Here is a 21,379-nt window from a genome sequence, read left to right on the forward strand (position 1 = left end):
GTCTGTTTCCTCTTTTAGTTTGTTTTAAAAAGATGTCATAAAATAAGGCCGAGGGAAGCAAATCTTGAAAAAGGTTTTTAAGATGGTATAAACAACAAAGAAAATTCACAGTTTTATATAATTCTATATAGCAAACTCAACACAATTGGGAGAACAGAAAGGTAATATACTGACATCATGTCACTAATAGGGTTTTCAGATGTCCTATTAGTGAATGACCAGCAAACAGTTTAATGAACTGCAGTGAAACTAGGAGCTGTTCTTTGTAGAATGGGTTCACCATTGGCCATTAATACAGAAAAAAGATGTCAAACCTTCATCTACTTTATTTAATCTGACCACGTTTTCTCCTTATGTATGTACTGTTAATGAGACTAAATGCACTGGTCTTATGGATTTTTTTTTTAGAATCAGCCAAGAGCAGAGCTTTTCACGACTGGTCTTGACCAGCAACACTTCTTTACTTCTAGTTACTGTGTTTTTAAGCATACTGTATAAAGCATAAGGGAAAGGTCTGTTATTCCATTCCAAAGTTTTGCATTAATTAAAACTGACCTTTAATGCGTATCCCAAAGGACGGATTATTTTATTTCCTTGAATTGTCACTACAAGACTTATTTGGTGTTGCCAGGGTAGTTCCATTCTGGTGGCAGTCAAGTGTGAATTGAATTATTGCAAAAATATAGTTTAGGGATACAATTTTTTCCAGTCATGATTTAAATTAAATTCTAAACAGTATCACTCCTGTCTTGCATGCTAATATACTTTGGTTGTGTCCAATGAACTTAGATTTTATATAAGAAGAACATGTTTTCATGCAACTTTTAATGTGTAAAGACAAAAATTGATCATTTTGTTTATAAAATGTTGATTGATTTTTGAATTTATATTTAACAGCTGTATGTTTAATATTCTTAATTAGATTTTGTGTAACCACATTATTTATTAAACTGGAAATTTATTGTACATTTGAAAAATTCTCCTTTTCTCATTTTGCAAAATTGTTTTGCTAAAATGCAACAATTTCTGAAGTTTGTTAGAACTGTTGCAAATTTAAAAAATCTTAACTTCTAGGTTATTATAGAAATCATTCAATGTTGTTATAAATTATGCTGAACAATTTATATTTCAACCTGTCCAGACAGTAAGATGTATTACTACAGCAATGATTACCTTCTATAATAAATAAAATGAAAATGATCATGTTTCATGATAATGTTCCTACTAATTGGGAAAAACTGGGAATGAAATGAGACTGAGAAAATGCAGTCAAGTTGCTATATCATACCATTTTACAAATGAATATGAAAGAGCATTTCAAGCACCTTGAAAAAGTATACATTTAAAATATTGTAGTATTATATCAAAAACACAAAATATTTCTTAAAAATATTAAGGTACAAAAACCAAATAATTCCAGGATTTAGAAAATAATAATGCAGTTAAAGAACTGACAATACAGAAAACTGACAATTCTCATCTACCATATTGATAAGACAGGATGCAAATCAACACTGAGAAAAGAGGATAAGAATATATTTTAACATGCAGATAATCCTAAACTATAGTTTTGTGCTATTAAGTGCAATCATGCATGTAGCTTGGAAAACAGTAGTTGTATTACACAAATTAAAACTGACTCCCATGGCTCTATCTGATATTTGCAAAATAACACAAAATAAACCCTGACGCGTAATTAAAATGCGAAGTGAAAAAGCAGAAAAATGTACAGGAAATCAAATAATTTAGTTTTACTTCCCTGTGCTGCTTAACGTGTACAGTATGTGTTACCAAAAGCAACAGCAGCAGTAAACGTTGCAAAACACCTCAATACAGCCAATTAGAAGTGGTACACAATCCATACTCGACACAACAGACGAAGTCCTCTCTGCGGACCTAGTCGACATCCTAAGAACGTTTTGTTTTCCGCTTTTGCGTGATGCTACATGGAAATAAACTGTCCGGCACCGGTTCTCAAACCTTGTATATCAGCAAAGGAAAAAGCCTTTGACTGTCTCTTAAGACACAGATATGATATTGGCCGCGGGATCTGGCCGAGGTGGTGTTGTGCAGCACCTTGCCCAGAAGCTGGTCAACTTCAGTCTGACATCCTGGTGCCCTAATAGAATGATATAAGGAATCAGAGTGCCATACAAGTCAAACACCGTCCTCCCGATGTCGGCAGAAAGTGTGCCAATGAAGCCATAAGTGAGTATGGACTGGAGGAGGACACAGGTGTCGTAGACGCACACGAGGCACAGCAGCGTCACGGCCGCACCTTGCTCCCGGCACAGCTCTCGCCGCGCCAATGTGTCGCTGCAGGAGGACACATGGGCATGGCACTTGAACAGGAAGTGCAGGGTCTTGACGTTGAAGGCAGTCATTAAAACAGCGGCCGTGTACTGCAGCACTGGCAGGTACAGGGTGCTGTAGATGACTAGGAATCGGGATTCTCTGCCTGCGACGTTGGCCACGGAGCAGATGCAGGTCTTCGTGGAGTTGCTGCCCAGGGTCTCGCGGATCAGGAATAAAGGGGCATAAAGCAGGCCCCAGCCCAGCCAGTGGAACGCCAGGAACGTGCTGACCTTGGTAGAACGTTCGAGTCTGGAGACCCAGAGAGATACGTGGGTAGTCCTCTTCATCTTGCAGAAGCGGTACCAGCTGAGGATGACGATGCACCAGACGCTGACCTTGCGGCCCGTGTGCATCACCGAGGTCACAAACTTGCAGGCACCACTCATGGGGTAGCAGAAGGGTAAGGACATGGGCACTGTCACGGACAGGACTCTGAACACAAGGTGGAGTGTGTTTCCGCAGGCAATGTGGATCTCCAGCATTCTACTGAACCGCGCTCTGCTTTTGCTCTTCTTCTTCATGGCAATGACCAGGCTGTTGCCAAATATTCCCAGAACAGCACAGACACATGATAAAACCAAGCTGTACATTTTCTGATCAGCGCTTGCCACTGCTTCCAGTGCTTTATAAGGATTAACAATTCCCAAGGGCAAACCTGAGGCAATTATTTGCATCATTAAAGACGCAAGCTGTGGTTAGTTGGGACTTGTTTAGCACTAATAGGAGCTTAAATCCTAACAGGAAAAAATAATGTATTTACTAGATACATCACACTATAGTATGTATATATAATATCTCAAACTAGTACTTTGCACAAGTCACAGATGTACAAATTGTATTGCTTCCAACGGTGGTCATACACTTTACTTTCACAGATATCCCCGTTAGACCGATCCTGTCGATGACAAACGTTGATCAGCATAATGAATCTGCCATTCTTATGTCTGTTTAGTGAAATGTTAGAGCACCCGCTGCAAAAAATGCCATTTCCCCACTAACTTTTTCAATCTGTTGATCTTTCCATGTGAATCTGTGAACTTGTTGTGGTCAGTGTAGTAAATCTGAACTGTGAAAATTTCACCAGTAAGCCAATACTTAATTGCAACAAAGATGTGGTTCTGTATACCATATTTCTGTATACAATTTTCTGTATACAATATAAAAACACAGATGTTTATATGACATGTGGAGTTTTCATGTTTTACTGGTGTGGGCGTGGATTATCCCCAGATGCTGTAGCGTTTTTGATGGATAGAACATGATTTGAAATACACAGCTGAATTTGCCAATTTCATTGTCTATGTCCAGTATTTCCCCAACAGCACTAGAGAGAACCCACTGTCTCTCTCTGACACAGAGAGAGGGGTATCGTTGTGCAGTGTTTGCAGGCAACCTCACGAACAGTTGCTGTCCTCCATTTAAAATGTCAGAAATGAATATTCACTTTTCAATTTAGCTTCAAAACCAAGTCTTCGCTGCATCAGTAAAGTAATTCAGTTGTGCCTGGTACCTTAGCACAATTTGGATTTATAATAATGGATTTATAATCTAGAATCAAATTCAATTAGGAAAGGTGATGCCTTGATATAATGATTTATCTTTTTTAATAAAACTATTGGCAGATGTGCCTTGACACTCCTATGGCACCTAGAAAATACACTTTAATTAGCTGATACAAAGATATAACAGTGTGTAGTGTGTGTGTGGACATGAAAATATATACAACATATCACATATATTTGAGAATGAAAACAACCCCACCTCAAATTTTCTGAAACACTGCATATTTATTGGCAATACGTATTTATATGAACAATTGTATTTCTTTTGTAATTTTATTCAATGGCATACTACAGACCTTCATTTACATTTGTTCTGCATGCTTTACATTTTGTTCTACTTGTATAACTTATAAATGAACAATTGTAACTGCAAGACCCTACAAAGCCAAAGACCAGTTTAAGAAAAACAGCCAAGTGGTAAAGTGACTAACTATAGCTGCACTTAGAAAAGCGTGAAAATTATATTAAACCTAAGGTCTAGATGATAAACATATCATGTAGACACCTCAGTTACACTATAAAGAATTACTGTGGTCACTGGACTTAAATTTCACATTTTATGCTCTGCTACCAGAGCATCTAATCCCTGCTGCTATTCAGTTATTGCTCAGCTCCTGCAGCGAGAGGTAATTTGTTATTAATGCATACCTAACAGCAGAACGCAATCATGAAGTGGAACCCTCTACCTGTTAACTGCTATGCCCCAGGGTTTGTGGCTACAAATAATTGAATCTGTTTTCACAGAAAAGGTGCTATATATAGCTCTTCAATTAATTCCTGATTATTTGTTTGCGTTTAAAATCAAGTTAAAAAATAGCTTTGGAATCCTTGTCATAAAAGCTTCTAAGTACTGATGTCGTACCGGCTTAGACAGTATTCCTCTTTTATGCTGTGAATAGATGGCACCAGTTCAAGAACGGCCATATGAAAAGATCCATTCTTCGTTCTTCACGTCTCCTGTTTATTTTTAAACATATTTCATTTTCTAGACAGGAGAGGGTCAGAACATGGTGCTTCTCAAGTTACACCATGTCAAAGGCGCGATCTGGTATGAGTGGGAGACTCACTGTTTCCCCTCAAGGTTATTTGCTTTGGTTTAAATCCAGGAGGAGCCTGCGCCCCTCGATAATCTCCTCTACAACTCTCTGGTCGTCCAGTGTAGTGAGGTCCCCTAGTTCATCAACCTTCCCTTCCACAATCTTCCTCAGGATGCGGCGCATAATTTTCCCCGAACGCGTCTTGGGCAGCCGTTTCACAACCTGAACAAAGTGAGTCAGACCAAATGTTTAACTAAAAATACAAAATCATCCACTTCCGAGTACAAAGATGTGATCAATATTGCCTTAAAGGCTTTATGCTTCAAGCAATACATTCTTAGAGAAGTTTTTGCTTTGAACAACCCACAGTACACGCATTGCAGCTGCCGGGCCTGGATTGGACAGAAGGCTCCATCCGGAACCTCTCACACGGCTCTGCTGCCTGTGATGTCATAAATGAGGAGGGGCCAGAAGGTGGGCAGGGTCTGAGAAGTTCACCTATATTTCCTGATTATCTCCCTCGTGTGTGGTCGCGGTGATTGTAAAAAAAAAACATGGAACTCGTGATTTTAAAATCTGGTGGAAATGTAACAAAATAAATAATAATGGTAAAAAATACCTAAAAAAAACTGAAATTTAAATTGGGAAAGGTTTGCTCATTTAACACTAGGGAGTAAAAGGATGCTTCCAGACTGAATGAGAGGGGATGACCAATGACACCTAATCATGAATTGTCTATGTATGAAAACAGCTATGTGCCTCAATATTCGACTGTTAACAACAACGCTACAAAGTAAAACATAAGAGCAGCCAGGATCATGCATCTTGATCATGACTGACCATTTATCATTATCACACAGGTACTTCTCTTGGAACAAAGATGTGGTTCTGTATACCATATTTCTTAATTAGTCACATACATATACATTTTCTGCCTCAACATGTCTCCCTAATCCTTCATCTACAAGAGCAAGTCCTGGGAGACTAATCTGCCTGCTCACTCAACGGGACAGATACATGTATATGTAGGCATGGACTAATGCTTAATGACCCATTGCACTAATCTGCTACATTTACTGCACAGAAATCCATTACAACAAATCTCTTTTAATAACATATATGTATTCATTGATGGGAAGAGCTTGAAAATGCAGTATTAGACCATTTATGAAATGGAATGGCATTCTTCAGCTATTATTTATTGCACACATCACGCGGTTTTAATTTCCACATAATAAATAGGAGTACAGAGTTTACCACGTTACAATGGAAAACCAATGTTGTAATACCACACCATCAAGGAATACCAGAGTGAAGTAGAAAATATCAACACAGATATTACTGTCTAAACAGTCATGATTCAAAGCCCAAACTCTTAATTCTTTAATAAGGTTTAGCTGGTATCTTGGTAGCTTCACAAAGCCAGTGTATTAAAAGAAAACTGCTAAGGTACAGGGCTGAAACAGCCAGGGGACATTCTGCCCTGGAAACTCGGCGCGTGTGTGTACGTGTGTGTGGATGTAGTGGAGCTAGTTTGGGCTCGGTGACATCATCGCCCTCCCTGTGCATAGCAGGGACCTCAGCCGCCTGGGCTGAGGGAGGTCTCCTTTAGCTCACTCGGCTGGTTCCCTGTTGTATTACGCCGGAGACCTGGGTTTGTGGGACGAACCGGCGGGGTGGACCGGCGAGGGCATGAGCCCGCGCGGAACCGCGATGGTCACATGTGCGTGCCGTTTGCTTACCTGGATGTAGTCAGGAGCAGCATATTTTGCAATCGTCTTGGAAACCATGTCCTTCAGTTGCTGGGCCAGGAGGGCCTCTGGTGTATCTACTTCCTCTTTCAGTACTACAAATGCGTAGACACCTGTAGAACATCGAGGAGTGGTTGAACTGTATCCTTTAGAAGATGATTTGTCTTCTATGTGCATTGCATAAACCTTTATCATTCACTAGGTCGATCTTGGTATTATTGCCCTAAACATTCAAGTAAAACCATCTGTGTCATAGTTCAGTTATTTCACAAAGCAAGTGTAAACCCATGTTAATCCAAGTTATATCGTTAGCTCAGTTTAATAATTTGAATTCCTGTTAAGATTAAATTGCCAACTGTGTTCAATCCATTCCCTCATTAAAACCACAAACACAATATCTTTCCATTTTAAAGTGTTCCATAAAGCTGAACGTTCAGAGATGGTTCAGTTTCACCAAATCTTTTCTCTTACCTTGTCCTTTCACATCATGCGGATAACCTATAACTGCTGACTCTGCAACACCATGACACCGATTCTGAAAGAGACACAAACACAGCAGGCTACCAGATTGAAGAAGGAGAATGGCATTTCTTGCCTATATGTAGCTTTTTTCATCCAGGAGTCCAAAGCACTAAACACATTGGTCACCCACCTCTGTGATGCTTATGGGTCAGCAGCCCTACTACACATCACATTATGCTGAGAAGCGAAAAAACTGTCGACAGAAGTTGTAAATCTAATTAAAAGTTCTTTATGGAGTCCAGGCTGTAGAAGCCCAGAGTTAAAACCCCTACGCTTACAAACAGTGCCAAGTTCTCAGGACACCAGTTTAACATCTTATCTGAAGAACAGCACCTCCTTCAGCACAGTGTCCCTGGTCACTACACGGGGATACAGGACAGAATTTTCTGGTCATAAGCACCAGCTACCGGTCCGCAAACACCACTTACAGCAACAGCCTGGTCTTCCATCCCAATACAGACCAGAATTTACCCTGCTCAGCTTCCAAGATCTTTCTAAGATCTGACTATATGAACAAAAACAAAATGCGAACTGAAGTATACGGTTATTGTTACCTGGTTGTAAACATTCAGAATCTTTAGAAATTCAAATGTGATAAATGCTTTGAGCTACTCTGACGAAAAAGATATTCTGCTTCTTTTGGACAGAAGAAACATTTTTTAAATCATAGAAAGCAGAGGGTCAGGCTGCAATTACTCACCACCACATTCTCGATCTCCGCAGTTCCCAGGCGGTGCCCACTGACGTTGATGACGTCATCGAGGCGACCGATAATCTGGTAATAGCCTTCCTCTGAACGGTACGCGCCGTCGCCGGTGAAAAAGTGATCTGGGCAACAGCAGAATGATGACTTCACTTCACAACATAATTAGCATTTTAATATCACCCTGCATCTCACAACTGTCAGCGCACTGATGCTAAGCAGGCGTGAGCCTGGCCAGTACCTGGATGTGAGACCTCCTGGGAAAAACTAAGGCTGCTGCTGGAAGTGGTGTTTGTGGGGCCAGTAGGGGTGCTCACCCTGTAGACGTAAAACCGAGGTCCTGACTCTCTGTGGTCACTAAAAATCCCAGGGCATTTCTTTAAAAGAGTAGGGGTGTCCTGGCCAAATTTCCCATTGGCCTCTACCAATCATGGCCTCCTAGTAATCCCCATCTATGAGTTGCCTTCACCACTCTGTTCTCCTCCCCACTGAGAGCTGGGGTGTGGGGAGCGTACTGGTGCACTAAGGCTGCCGTCGCATCATCCAGGTGGGGCGGCACACCAGTGGTGGTGGAGAGGATTCCCCATTACCTGTAAAGCGCTTTGAGTGGAGTGTCCAGAAAAGCTCCATATACAGTAAGTGTTAGCATTATTACACTAGTATTGCTCCAGGCTATCACTGCTCCTGTGTTGCTCTTCACTACAAATCTGAAAAAGTTGTAAAAGAAACATTCTCCGATATGAACGTTTTTATCTTGTACCTGGGTAAGGCTTGCAGTAGGTCTCTATGAATCTCTGGTGATCGTTGTAAATGGACCTGGCCATACCAGGCCACGGTTTCGAGATGCAGAGTGCTCCCGAAGTGTTGTTAGCAGACATCCTATTACCCTGTTTTTAAGAAGAAAAAAAATATCCACTGAAACTGCAGTTTCCCCAAGTCATTTTTTCACAACCATAACCCAAAAGTCCTCAATAAATATTCTGGTGACCACAGCCCTGTATGTCTTATTGTTCCCCCTATATCATCAACAACTTGGCTGGTTTGGTAAATAATTAGCTTACTAGTAACAATTCACATTGATATCATTACTGAAAGACCTTACAGACCCCGTGTACTGAAAGCACGCATTCCTGCTGACTTTGTAAGTAGTGTTTTTAACAAATGGAACTACAAGTCTTTTGCTTCATACAGATGATTACTTAAATAATGCGCATCCAATTTAAAGTTGACTGGAGTAGTCGTTTGCTATTGATATTTGTATATAGTGCAGGAGTACAGTAGATCCAGTGTATTTTCAGCCAGGATAAATCAATGGTGGGAAACTATCCCTAAACTACCGATAATGTAATTCACAGATGTGTGCAAAGCAAAGTCCGGGGTTCTATTAGGTTTATCCAAGAGCCCCAGTATGAGTGTGTGGCTGCTCTTGAGCTACGCCAGGAGTGTGCAGATCACTCGTCACCTTGCTGTCCATCAGAACGGGCTGAATACCAAAAAAAGGCCGCATGGCCATGGTGGGGATTATCTCGGCCTCAGGATCGGACGGTCTGGGAGCGATGCAAATCCCACCAGTCTCTTGGGGAAGGCAAGGACAGGAAAAAGTCAGGGATCATCATGGCAGATGTCAATTAATTAATTACAGTTATGTTAAGTAAATTAAATGTAATTAAAATAGAATTATACACTGTAAATCAATTATCTGATGACACTGCGCTTGCAGTTTTCTGACTCTTAATCTCCTTCCTGCAGAGTTTCCAGTTCAGGGGTGATCTGTGATCGAGAGGGAAATTCTCCTCTTGTGCCAACAGTCTGCTGGTTGTGTGTGTGTGGCGGGGGGGAGAAGGAGGGTAGATTTGTCTGTGATTTTCACTGTACCAGAATGCATCCATAAATGTACTATAGATCTGTTAATTATTAATAATGTCATTTACAGCTAACTGCCAAGCCTATTAAACTGCAAAAAATTAAAACCATTATCCCTCTTATTTAAGCATTACTGTGATGGAGTGTTGGGGTCATATTATATTATACAATCAGATAAAAGCTTTGTAGGGTTTTATTATTAGCATTTGTCTGTATAAGAAGGTAATTACATTTCCTCTGTGTAACACTGTTAGTACATACAAGTCCCACAGTGATATTATATGAATTTTCAGTTTAAAAAACTATTCCGTCCTTTCGTCGGAAGGTGTTTTAAAAAATCTTAACGTAATTTGTACACATTACAAAAAAACAATTTTACTCTTCAAGAACAGTTTTCTCAAGTATTCTAACTCTGCACTATTCCAGAAAAAAATCCAATTACTTCCCATATGAACATTGATTTCAAGGCGAGAATGTTGACTTGAATTTTATCGTGGAAACATCAGTATACTTTGCATATTTAGAGATTTCCACTTGGAAAGGTTTAGGGGAGACTGTGAGGTGCCGCCCAGGTGTGAACTAACCTCTCCGTCAAGTGTGAAAGATAGATCTGTCTCAGTGAACGTTTCTACACATGAAAGGCACAGCTACAGCTCTCCCTGCAGGGACCACTTAAAAAGAACTGTATAAACCAGTTTTTCACATGCATTCCTTAAGAGTATAACTGAAGGATTGGAAGCAGACGTCAAACTGTGACAATATCTTCTTGCGTTACTGTATAAAAGCCACACTTAAGGTCAACATCACGCCTGCTTATATCAGAAAACCATCTGGAGTGAATTCACTGCATAGGAATGTGAATTCTCCATGCCAGTGAACAACAGAGAGTAATGGGATACAGAAACCTATTTCCTTGCTGAAGCTGCCAAGTTCTTACAGGACTCTGCAGACAGCTCATTCCCTTTAAGACAATGCCTGATTGGCGTCAAAAGCTGTTCTGCAGCCTGTTTTAAAGTGCATGAACTCTACATTACAGCCTTTCCTTGCTGCTTGGAAGGCCATCAATTCTGTTGTCAGTCATCCAGATCTGGACCCGTAAAGCAAACCGCAAAATGTACTGCCAACAGAGCAAGAATAGCTAACTAAACCAAAAAAAAAACACAAAAGAAACGCTACAGTCAGAAAATGCAAAAGCCATACTTTTCTCAAAAAGAAAAAAAATCCTCCGTAGTATCTGTATTACAGTAGAAATTAAACAGAGTTATGTAATAATGTATCTGAGCTGGCAAGTGAATAAAAATGGTGCAAATAACATTTTAAAACTGCAGAAGCACGGAACAAAAAGGTAGTACTGTACAGATTTTTTACAGCTGAAAAACAGCTCAAACAAAGTAACAAGTAAAGGTTTATTCCATGCTTAAAAGAGAAGAACCGAAACGTTTTTCAAGGAGCCTTCACCTTGTACTTGTTACTTTGCAGCCTACGCATGTTGAAGCACCTACCTACTTGAACGACTTCAAACAAAGTAAGTTATACAATTTTCAGTGGCTAAACTGAAGTCCTGTGTACTGCTTCTTTGCTCATTGGAGAACTAACAATTTCAAATGTGCACACAGGGCACAGATTAAGCAAAGCTAGTTTCTTCCTCAGGGCCCCACCCTCTCAGCGCTGAGAGCTGCAGAGATAAAAGCTGGATCTGTTTACCTGTTTGCCACCAGGTGTCCACGACAGGACATCTCCCATCTCCCACAACCCTGAAATACCATTCCCAGGCTTCCAGATTGATTGGCTCTCCCACTGGGAACAAATCAGCTTAAAGGTTAACAAATATCTGCACTTTTGTCGTTAGGATTGAACATTTTTCTGCAGAATAAAATGCACAGGATGTAAATGCACACGAGAAGATATCAGTTATATAAGATATCAGGAAAATTACAGAAATCTATCCGGAGGGTGAGACAGAAGCTCACAACAGAATAATTAATTTGTAGGAAACTACTGTTTTATCAACTGTTTTCAATCACAATGTGTGTCACTGCAAAGAGTTCAATCTTCACAGAAATATCTGATAACGGTACAATCTGCTCCAGACAGGCATTCAATTCCATTGATTTACAGAAAACAATAACCTGGAACCAAAAGTCCTGTGGGAGATCTTTGCAGGAGGCACAAACTGTGTTGTGTAAAACTTTATGTTAACAGTAAGGCGCCACTCAGTTTATGAGATAAAGAGCAGCACCACACTACTGCAATTCAAAGTAGTTTAAAATCCATATCTATATGAAGGCAGTTAACCTACAGTCTTGCAACATTATAGTGCAAGATATTCCATATTCATAGAAAATAAAAGAAGCACTGTTTTTCATATTTTGACAAAGAGTAATGCTGTCACCCAAGAATATTCTAAAACCCGTAGCCCAGTAATTTGTATTTAAAGGACTCTATAAACACACTAGCCATTATGAAAATATTTCAGAAAGCATAACCCTACAAGTACTTCATACAGCATTTCTATGGCATTTAGAATTATTGGCTGTGGACCTCTCTCTGCTGTCTATATCTGAGAAGTAACACAAAGTGATTTGTTCATCAGATTCATCGGCAACAACTGAGCTGCCTAAAAAGGTCCTATAAAATCTGGCATACCTGAGCCTAGGGTTTTAAGAGACAATCTGTCGTATTTTTTCACCCAGTCATCACCATATTTCAGCAGAAGCCGAATTGCTGTTGGGGCTCCATAAAACTGACTGATTTTTAACCTCTCCACGGTCTCCCAATACCTGCCTGTGAGGAGACAGAAAACCACCAAAAACATGGAATTTCAAAGGCTCTGGGTTACTGTAAAAAAAAACACCTTAACTTCTCCTGCACGCTCAATTAAGTATACATTACTTAAGAAATCTAACCATGGTACTCAGATTTCTGTATAAAAGCTGTTTACACTGTTTAAGGTACTGTACCTTACTCAACTGGCTCTTTACTGAAGGAGCAGACAGGCACAATCATGTTTTGTTATAATGTTGCTCTATTCCTCTCTGTCATTTCCTCTTCCTGCTTTTTCAGCTAAAATTCATAATGTTGTGAGAACATGAGCTGTGTTATTTGACAGGTTATGCTGAATGCCTCCTTTGTACTAGTATTCTGATCATAAGAGGGTCAGAGCTGTCCTTCTCACCTGGATTGGGGTACACTGGAGTGCTTTCAAACAGGACTGTAGTTCCTCCATTGCAGAGTGGACCATAAACAATATAGCTGTGTCCCGTGATCCAGCCAATATCAGCAACACAGCCAAATACATCCCCATCATGGTAGTTAAACACATACTGCAGAAAAAAACATGGCAGTGTCATTAAGAAGGCTGGACAGAGAGCTGGCAGCTTTCAAAGATACAGGTTGCTTTTCTTCTGCAAGTATGACAAAAGAAAAATAGATCAGGGCTTCATAATCTGACCAAACCTACTCATGAAATAATTAATTAATTTTTATTACTTGATCACATCATAAAAATCATTCAGTGGATGATTTTTCATTTCTGATATTTGACATAGGTACCCATCAACTTGTCGAGAGAGGGGGCTTTATCAAATTATTTAACTCAATTTTTTCAGCCCAAAAAAAACAACAACTTTTGTTTCTGATCGTGATGCAAGACAAAGGCTTCAGCTCACCTTACAAAAAACTGTAAACCTTCAGCGGGAGCTGGACAGAGAAACAAAAAGCCTTGTGGTATTGAGAAGTTCATGTGCTTCCAGAATTACTCTATATTTCCTGGCTACTGAATTACCAGAGCAAAGTATGGGATTACATTCGGGGATAAGCCTCTTGTCAATGTTTATAGAAGATTTGCATTTCCATTGCTTTGACTGAGAGCGTTTTTCCCCACCACAGACTCTCTGTCTATTATTGAGGCGGGTATTAACTAGATTTGCCCATCTGATACATTTCAGGATATTACTTACAACCATAACCTGAGAAACAATTAGTATCCTTAGAATACCTTTCATAAAGCGTCTCAAGTGTTATGTTTTTCAAAAACACATTACTTATTTTGTATTCCATTAGGTGTTGTGTTGCCTAGTTTATGCTGTCAGATGGTCCCTGAGGTGTGTGTGTGTGAATTAACCAGGTACCCTTTGCTCACCTGCAGATGTGGATCTGATATGGTGTTGAAAGACACTTTTTTGGCACTTCTTCACATAAAGGGTGGTGGGAGTAGGGAACAAGTTACCAAGCCATGATGTTGAAGCCGACCGTTTTCTATCAGTAAACCTTACACTAATTGGCTAGTAGTAGTAAATCCAGATGGGCCAAATTAATATGGTTTTAATACAGAATATGTGGTCAAAATGTCCTTGGCTGTTCTTCCCAAAACAACAGAAAATTCATTGGTTCAAAAAGAAAACTACAGAGAAAGTGTATGTCACTTTTTAAAATGCATTTGCCCTTTTCCAACATGACTGTCGAATCACCAGTGTTAATCCTGATGGTGGTTTTATAAATGAGATTTAAAAATGCTGTCATTGTTTTTAAGGGGGTAATATATACAGCTTAATTTTATAAATCTGTCTAATTTTCTATTTGTCTGACATCAGAAATGCAACCTGCTGAACTTCAACATGCTTCTCTGGCATGATTAGGCCATGAAGTAAAGCCTAACTGCTCTAATGTCAATACTTGATTTATGTCTGTAGCCAATAAAAGAAAAATGCAGATACATAAACCAAATGAGACTGGTACCTGACATGTTGCACAAGTCTTATGAAACTCTACATTACTTTAAATCTGTTTTAGAAAGCTAGATTCCCAGATGCTATATATACAGTGTGTGAGTGCAGTGATCAAAGAAAGAAAAACTTCCATCCCATGATTGCAGCAATTACAAAAATAAACAGAAAACACTTTTTTGGTGGCGAAATTAAGTGCTATGACCTTTTTGTAAGAAGGGCTCTGGAGTAAGTAAATAAGACCTTGTTGCGTTGCAACAATCACTGGCTGGCCCATCTGTGGGGGTGGAGAGATTAAAATGAATGTGGGTGGCTTCCATCTGTCTGAGTATTATGATTTCATCGCTGTGCAAAGCAGTCATTTTTTTATGTTACATACAAGAATCCACTCTGCAGTATAAAAGTACAGATATAATTTCATTCTCCTACCTGAAAGGGTATTAAAAGGCATTCAATGCTCTGCTGTAGAGTGGGACCAACACCATTATTTGTTTCTCAAGTGTTTGCTGGCCATGTGTTCAGATCAGGAAAGCTTGGCCTGCTGTCTCTGGGCCAGCTGCACTTTTCTCCCCCTTTTACTGGATTGCAAGCGGTCTCCACTCTTGACGCGAAGGCAGCTAAATTACTTTTCAACCCGTAATCCGCAGGGCCCGACTCCTACATTAGCACAACACTTTTGCCATTTCCACCGAGAGAGAAAGCCTATCAGTCTGACAAGACAGATTACTGCACACAGTAAGGTGGACTACTTACACTCTTACTTACAGGGCAGGACAGAGGGCCTCAAGTTACTTCTTGCAGACATATAAACTATTTCAGCAGGTCAGTTAGACAGACACAGAGCTGCGTCTCTGGTGCATTAGGTAATGTGTGCTGCTGGCAGGAAGAGGTGGCGAGTTACCCTGTGTGTCAGAGATGTGTAAAGCAGATAGCCAGCCTGCGTGTGGACCAGGCCCTTGGGCTTGCCAGTGCTCCCAGAGGTGTACAGCACAAACAGAGCGTCCTCACTCTCCATGGCAACAGGCTCACATGTCACGTCCTCCTTCATCATCTCCTATGGAAACAGAAGCTGCACTTAGAACCGTTTGCACTCTTCTCCACAACCTTGCCATTTCAATCCAAGTTCCAGGCAAGCTGAGCTCGCCTTTGGTTTTCAAAGAAGACTGATCAAGAAACATCGTGCCCATAAGATCATAGCTCACGGAGCATAAATCCTCAATATGATGATCATGATGAAGACAACTGAACTAGACTATAGGGTACAGCTGGCATCATCCATCAATGAGGCTTCCTAATCACCCATTAGTCACCAGAAGCAATTCCTCATGATGTTGTTAGTCTTGATTTTTAGTGGCAAGTTCTACCAAATGGAAGGATTACTATCTTCTTCAAACAGGGTGGCAATGTCACAAGTTTTTTTCACTGAACACAAGACCGTTCATGTTCCATAGTTATCAGGATTAATGATTAAACATCATTCAGAGCTAAAGATTATTAACCAAGAGGTATTTACTGTACAGGACAGACTTGAAGGGTAAAAAGAATAATGAACAAGAAACATGAAGCTCAATGAATGTTTAGTCACAGCTAGGACTGCCTCTCCTTGGTTTGGAACAGGAGGAATACTGTTGCAGTATTGACCAACTAATACTAAGGCCATTAACAGTGAGGACAGATAGAAGAGCTCCAAACAGAGTACTATGAAAACATTTTTTGACAGATACACTGCTCTTTTCTAACTGTCTGTGATCTACATTTAATATGAGGTCAGCTTTACAATCCTCCCTGAAGTCTACAGTAAATTAGAAAAAGAGAAACATTACTGTACCTCCTCCAATGGTACGTCTTTGTCCGTCATGGCAACTGGATTCTCCGTTCTCATGGCGACGAGGACCCGCTGCACTGAGGGGCAGCTCTTGATGGCCTGATCCACTGTCTTCTTCAGGTCAATCGTCTTGCCTCCTCGCAGGCCCTGGTTCACAGTGATCACCAGCTTGGACTGAGCTTAAACAAGGACAGCAACCAGAGGAGTCACTAAGGATTTGAACCCACTGATTTTTTTTTGCGTTAAAAAAAATAAGGGGTTATACATTGTGCTTTCCCTGACAGATACAACTATATTGTATACAACTACAATGTTATTTACTTCTCACTGTGCCCCTGTTCAATATTCCCAACTTGAATATTCTGATGTAATTAAGTTGTTTTATACAAAGTTTTCAAACATCGCTTTATTAGATTCATAGAATTATTTGTTTTCTATACTTTTAATGCTGATGTGTAAGGTAAATTCAGAAAATAAGGATTCTGCTACAAAAGTTCAATGAATAAAAATATGCCTGGCGAAAGCCCTTTTAGACACAAAAGGAAAAACAGAGTGTGTATCTTGAATGAGGCCAAAAGTAATTTTTTTAATGAGACACAATTCACAGCTCTGGCTAGCTTCCACCTTGATTCTGCAGTCTCATGTGTTTTGACACGAGTCTGCAGTCTCACCAGGCCAGAAGCCCACACTCAATGTTCACACAGACATTGGAGGGACTTTCAAGGCCTGACAGGACGTAAAGGGTTAAAGACTCGGGAGGAAGACATTCTTGCACAAGGATTCCTGAGTACAGCTCCCCGACATTTTCCACCATATTTTTTAAACCTTCAGACCAGATTTCCAAAGAAGCACTGAATAAAATACCAAAATGCAAACAAAACAAAAGGAGGGGGAACATAACTCCACTTTCTTGTCTGAAAACTACTCAAATAATTGCTGACAAGCACACTGTCTTGAACTTAGGTGAATTTCAGCCTTAAGGTTTGCCATCAAGATCAAACTATGCATAAAAAATAGATTCTTGTGCAGTAAGTCAAATTAATTTGCATTGTTATCCAAACATTACTATACATAGTAATTGCTGCTTCATCAGCTGGTGAGAATTCAGTTGCCAGCCTACTCCATGAGCCTGAGAATTGCATTAAAAGCAAAAGAAAATGACAATACTCTTAACTCCTACTACTTCCCTCCTGGCTAAAGTTAGCACTGAGCGCAATTATTTCCGCTCACTCCTTCCACATTCCTCATGGACTGCAGTCCTTCAAAACTTCTGTAACATTACCAGAACAAGACGCTATCCCCCAAAAACTCTTAGGCTTGACAGCAGTCTGTTTATTCACAACTTTGCAAGAAAGAAAATCTGTGGCAAAAAAAAAATGAACTGTTAATCTAAATACAATTATAGCAGCTAAAACATGAATACAATTAAGCAGACCTGAACTATTATGATGATGATGATGTCAGAAATCCTTCCCGTGCTTGAACAGAATGCAGAACAATGGGTGCAAGAAAGCTAAACTGCCTGTGTAAACAACAACAAACTCCCAGCTAAAAATGTTGATTTTTTCCAGGCACGGTCTGTCACTCCGGTTGTTTGGAAAGGAAAAGGCACATCACGCAGTGCCATCAGCGCATACCGTCCCTGATGCGGTCAGCCAGCGCCTCCGAGCTGAATCCTGCGAACACGACGTTGTGGACAGCACCGACTCGGGCACAGGCCAGCATGGCGGCCACTGCCACAGGGCAGGGGGGCATGTAGAGAGTGACACAGTCCCCTTTCCTCACTCCCTGCCTCTTCAGGACGTTCCCGAGGCGACATGTCAGCTCCAGCAGTTGCCTGAAAGAACAGAAACATGACCGAAAACACAACAGTGGTAATTATCACCAATCAGCCTGTAAAAAATTCAGAAAGTAGGGGTAAATGTATTTATTGAATACACTAGCAATTCTACAACAGTGCAGTTACTAGTGAAATTACTGATTTAGTCCTTATGTGAAGACATACAAATCCACACCACTTTGGAAGAGGTTTATCAACGATGTTCTCGCAGACCTGTACGTGATTTTGACCTGAGTCCCGGGCTCGTCCTTCTCCCAGATCAGGGCCACTCTGTCGGGACACGTGTGGACATGGCGATCCAGGCAGTTCACTGGGAACACACAAAGTTTGCACATGGAACCAGCGTACTCCGTTACGTTCTCTCTAGTGCCACTGGCGCCCTTCTGAGGCAGTACCTCACATTGCCTCACAAGATCAGGTTGGTTCACAGCAAAATTTTCTGACAAGTCAATGTGTTCTGTTCATTTTGAGTTTTCCTCCGAACATCATAGAGGAATTCAAGAAGGCAGCTGCATCAGCATGCGTAGGCTGCAGAGGAACAGGTAAAAGTTTCTTCCCTGCTTCACAGAGGAATGCCTTGACTTGAAACTTTGACTTTCATACAACATTATAACATCCACCTTCTAGAATCCTTTATGGATCTGCATCTGGCTCCTCCTTTTCATTAATGAGCGAATTACACCCAGCGTAATGAAAGCAAGCAAATAAACCACCCTGTGTAAGAGAAACAGCACTTCTCTAGCCACTGTGGGTTGGAAAGTATATACAGTATAAAGAACAAGGATGCAATATATTTGTGTCGGACTCAATGGTATTGGAGTATGAGCACAACGAGCATTCAAACATCTTCCTCTGTTAGAAGCCTCTACTCTGTGTGCTCTGCAAAGGCCTGGGTGCAGAGGAAACAATGCTGCAGAAACGATCAGGGCACATGTGTTGGCAAAGGGGAAAGGACATGATCTTGGGAGTAAAAATAATTCCCACTTCCAGCAGCTCCACACTTTCGAAGGAAAAGAATGTTCGGTTTATAGGCACAGAAATGTCCACTTCTTCCTGTCCATGAGATAGCGAACTTGGGCATCGGTAAGGGCCTCAGTTTTTGGACTGTGATTCCATAATTATTTAATTAATCTTATCAAAGAACAACTCCAAACACTTGGTTCTTTCCCAATCCTGTATAGAGGAGGCTTCACAGTTAAACAAAATCCGAAAACACCTCTGGGATTTCTTAACCAGAAAACCAAGGTCTCATAGGTTGCAGAGGATCAGAAAAGCTGCGCAATAGTTAAATGCTGACTCCAGAAACACAGAACCTCCCACTGTTTTTCCTTTTAATTCTCTCCTCCTTCTCTATTGCTCTTTTGTGTAGTCCTTGTGAAGGACGACATTGTCTTTGTGGCTCATGTGACGACACGGGCACAGGGTTCAAAGGACAATGTGCTCCTCATGACTCAGAACCTGAAAGACCAGCTTGCAACATGTGCAGTACAACAATAAGTATCTAGCCCAGTGATACCAATCAGCATTTCACAGTTTCTCTGAAATTGGAATGAAAAAGGCACATTCCAGTCTTGTACTCACATACAGAACGTAGAAGAATCCTGAACACACACCACACAGGTCTTGGATCAACAAAACTATCAAATCCAAATCATTAACAATTAATAGGAAATTACATTTTCACAGGTAAAAGGCTTCAGTGCAGTTTGTATAACCTGTTCGGAAATTCATACTTTCACCTGGGATTAAAGCAGTAAGCCTTTATTTAAAACAGGATGCTGAGCAAAGTTTGCTTTACCTTAATCCTTTTAAAAAATGATTTGAAATTCTTAGATATGTTTGTATTCCCTAGAAAATACTTTCGTCTTACTTAAAAAACACTCAGCCCACCAGAATAGCATGAATGATATGTGAAGCACAGCCATGAAGCCTGAAGGTTACAACGTTATGCTATGTGTACGGAAAGCCAAAAAAACACAACAAAATGTTAATTGTTTCAACACTCTTTTGTTGAGGTTTTTAATGCCTTTCGGGATAGAATACGGAATTTAACATCGCAGACAGACTTATAAAAACATGAGATCACTCTTTCCTGCTGAGAACAACACAAACCCCTACTTAACCAAGACAAAGTCCACGTAATCCTATTCACACGACGAAGTGTTACCCTCTTACCTGATGTGTTAAGCTGTCCTCCTTCAAACCACCTGATTCTTCCCTGGCGCAGGTCACAGTTCTGGACGGTGTGGAAAGGGGTTATCCAGGACAACCTTTCTCTGCCCAGGGCTCCCCAAAATCGCTCCCCCTGATTAACGGAGAACTCGTACAATTCCGAGTGATCCCCGACTCCGGTGAACGCCGCTGCCTCAGGCATGCAAGCGGCTATATTGTAACTTTTGCTCCTTGACAGGCAGTACTTCGGAAATCCTTTCCAAAAATCGGAAAATAAGTTTCCGGATAAAGTGTTCTTCAAAACCGCGTATCTTGCAGACGGAAACATTTTTTTGTATTATTCTGAATTGTACGCGCCAAGTTTTAGAGCACCTATTTATGAAATACGGAGGAATATACTCCGTCACCTTACTGAAATTGTTCTCCCAGTTGGATTAACAACGTTTTAAAAAATGCAAGAACTACATAGGAAACTCATGCAAACGCATAAATGTAAGTGTTTTAAAACTTTTTTATTGTAAGAAACCCTAAATTCCCCAGTGCAAAAATGTCCAAAACCATCTCTACAGTTATCCGTCATTCGAAAGAAGAAAATTTGGTCTTCTTAAAGGGAGTTGAAGAGGAGGAGACGTTTGGCCGGTAGAAAATTAAACCCTGATTAGTTACGTTTTAAACCCAGCTGAACGTTTGGATGTATGTAGTTTATATATAACAGCGTGAGCGGGGAATCATGACAGTTCATCTTTACCAAACCTTTTTGTTTCCTTTTCTGTTGTCCGGGAGTAGTATTTTAAAAGCTAAAAAAACTCAATCAATACAAGAGTTTCAACCGAGGACTGAGAAAAACAACTGCAGAATTCGTCTAAAACATCGTGTTAGTAACATTACGTTACAGCCGTGGGTAATGTCTTCATTTGTTGTTTTGGTGTCTAAACAGTGCTGCAGCTGGATTAAAAACAAAATGTTCAAACTCATCACATACTAAGATTTATTCATATATTAAGAATTGTGATGTGTGCGGAGGT

General features: G+C 40.4%; 1 protein-coding gene across 1 annotated transcript; it reads right to left on the reverse strand.

The window, feature by feature from the left end:
- Positions 1-4,129: 4,129 nt before the first annotated feature.
- LOC102690807 (acetyl-coenzyme A synthetase 2-like, mitochondrial) lies at positions 4,130-20,959 on the reverse strand. Its single transcript, XM_006632367.3, has 14 exons — positions 20,358-20,959; positions 18,396-18,492; positions 17,980-18,179; positions 16,346-16,521; positions 15,419-15,571; positions 12,969-13,116; positions 12,440-12,577; positions 11,498-11,590; positions 9,393-9,505; positions 8,691-8,817; positions 7,928-8,055; positions 7,177-7,240; positions 6,697-6,818; positions 4,130-5,176 (listed from the first exon to the last, which is right to left on the reverse strand). The coding sequence occupies exons 1-14, from the start codon at positions 20,680-20,682 to the stop codon at positions 5,000-5,002; spliced, it is 2,061 nt and encodes a 686-aa protein (XP_006632430.2). The 5' UTR covers positions 20,683-20,959; the 3' UTR covers positions 4,130-4,999.
- Between the last annotated feature and the right edge of the window lie 420 nt (positions 20,960-21,379).

This window comes from Lepisosteus oculatus, chromosome 8, assembly GCF_040954835.1.
Source record: "Lepisosteus oculatus isolate fLepOcu1 chromosome 8, fLepOcu1.hap2, whole genome shotgun sequence".
Lineage (NCBI taxonomy): Eukaryota > Metazoa > Chordata > Actinopteri > Semionotiformes > Lepisosteidae > Lepisosteus > Lepisosteus oculatus.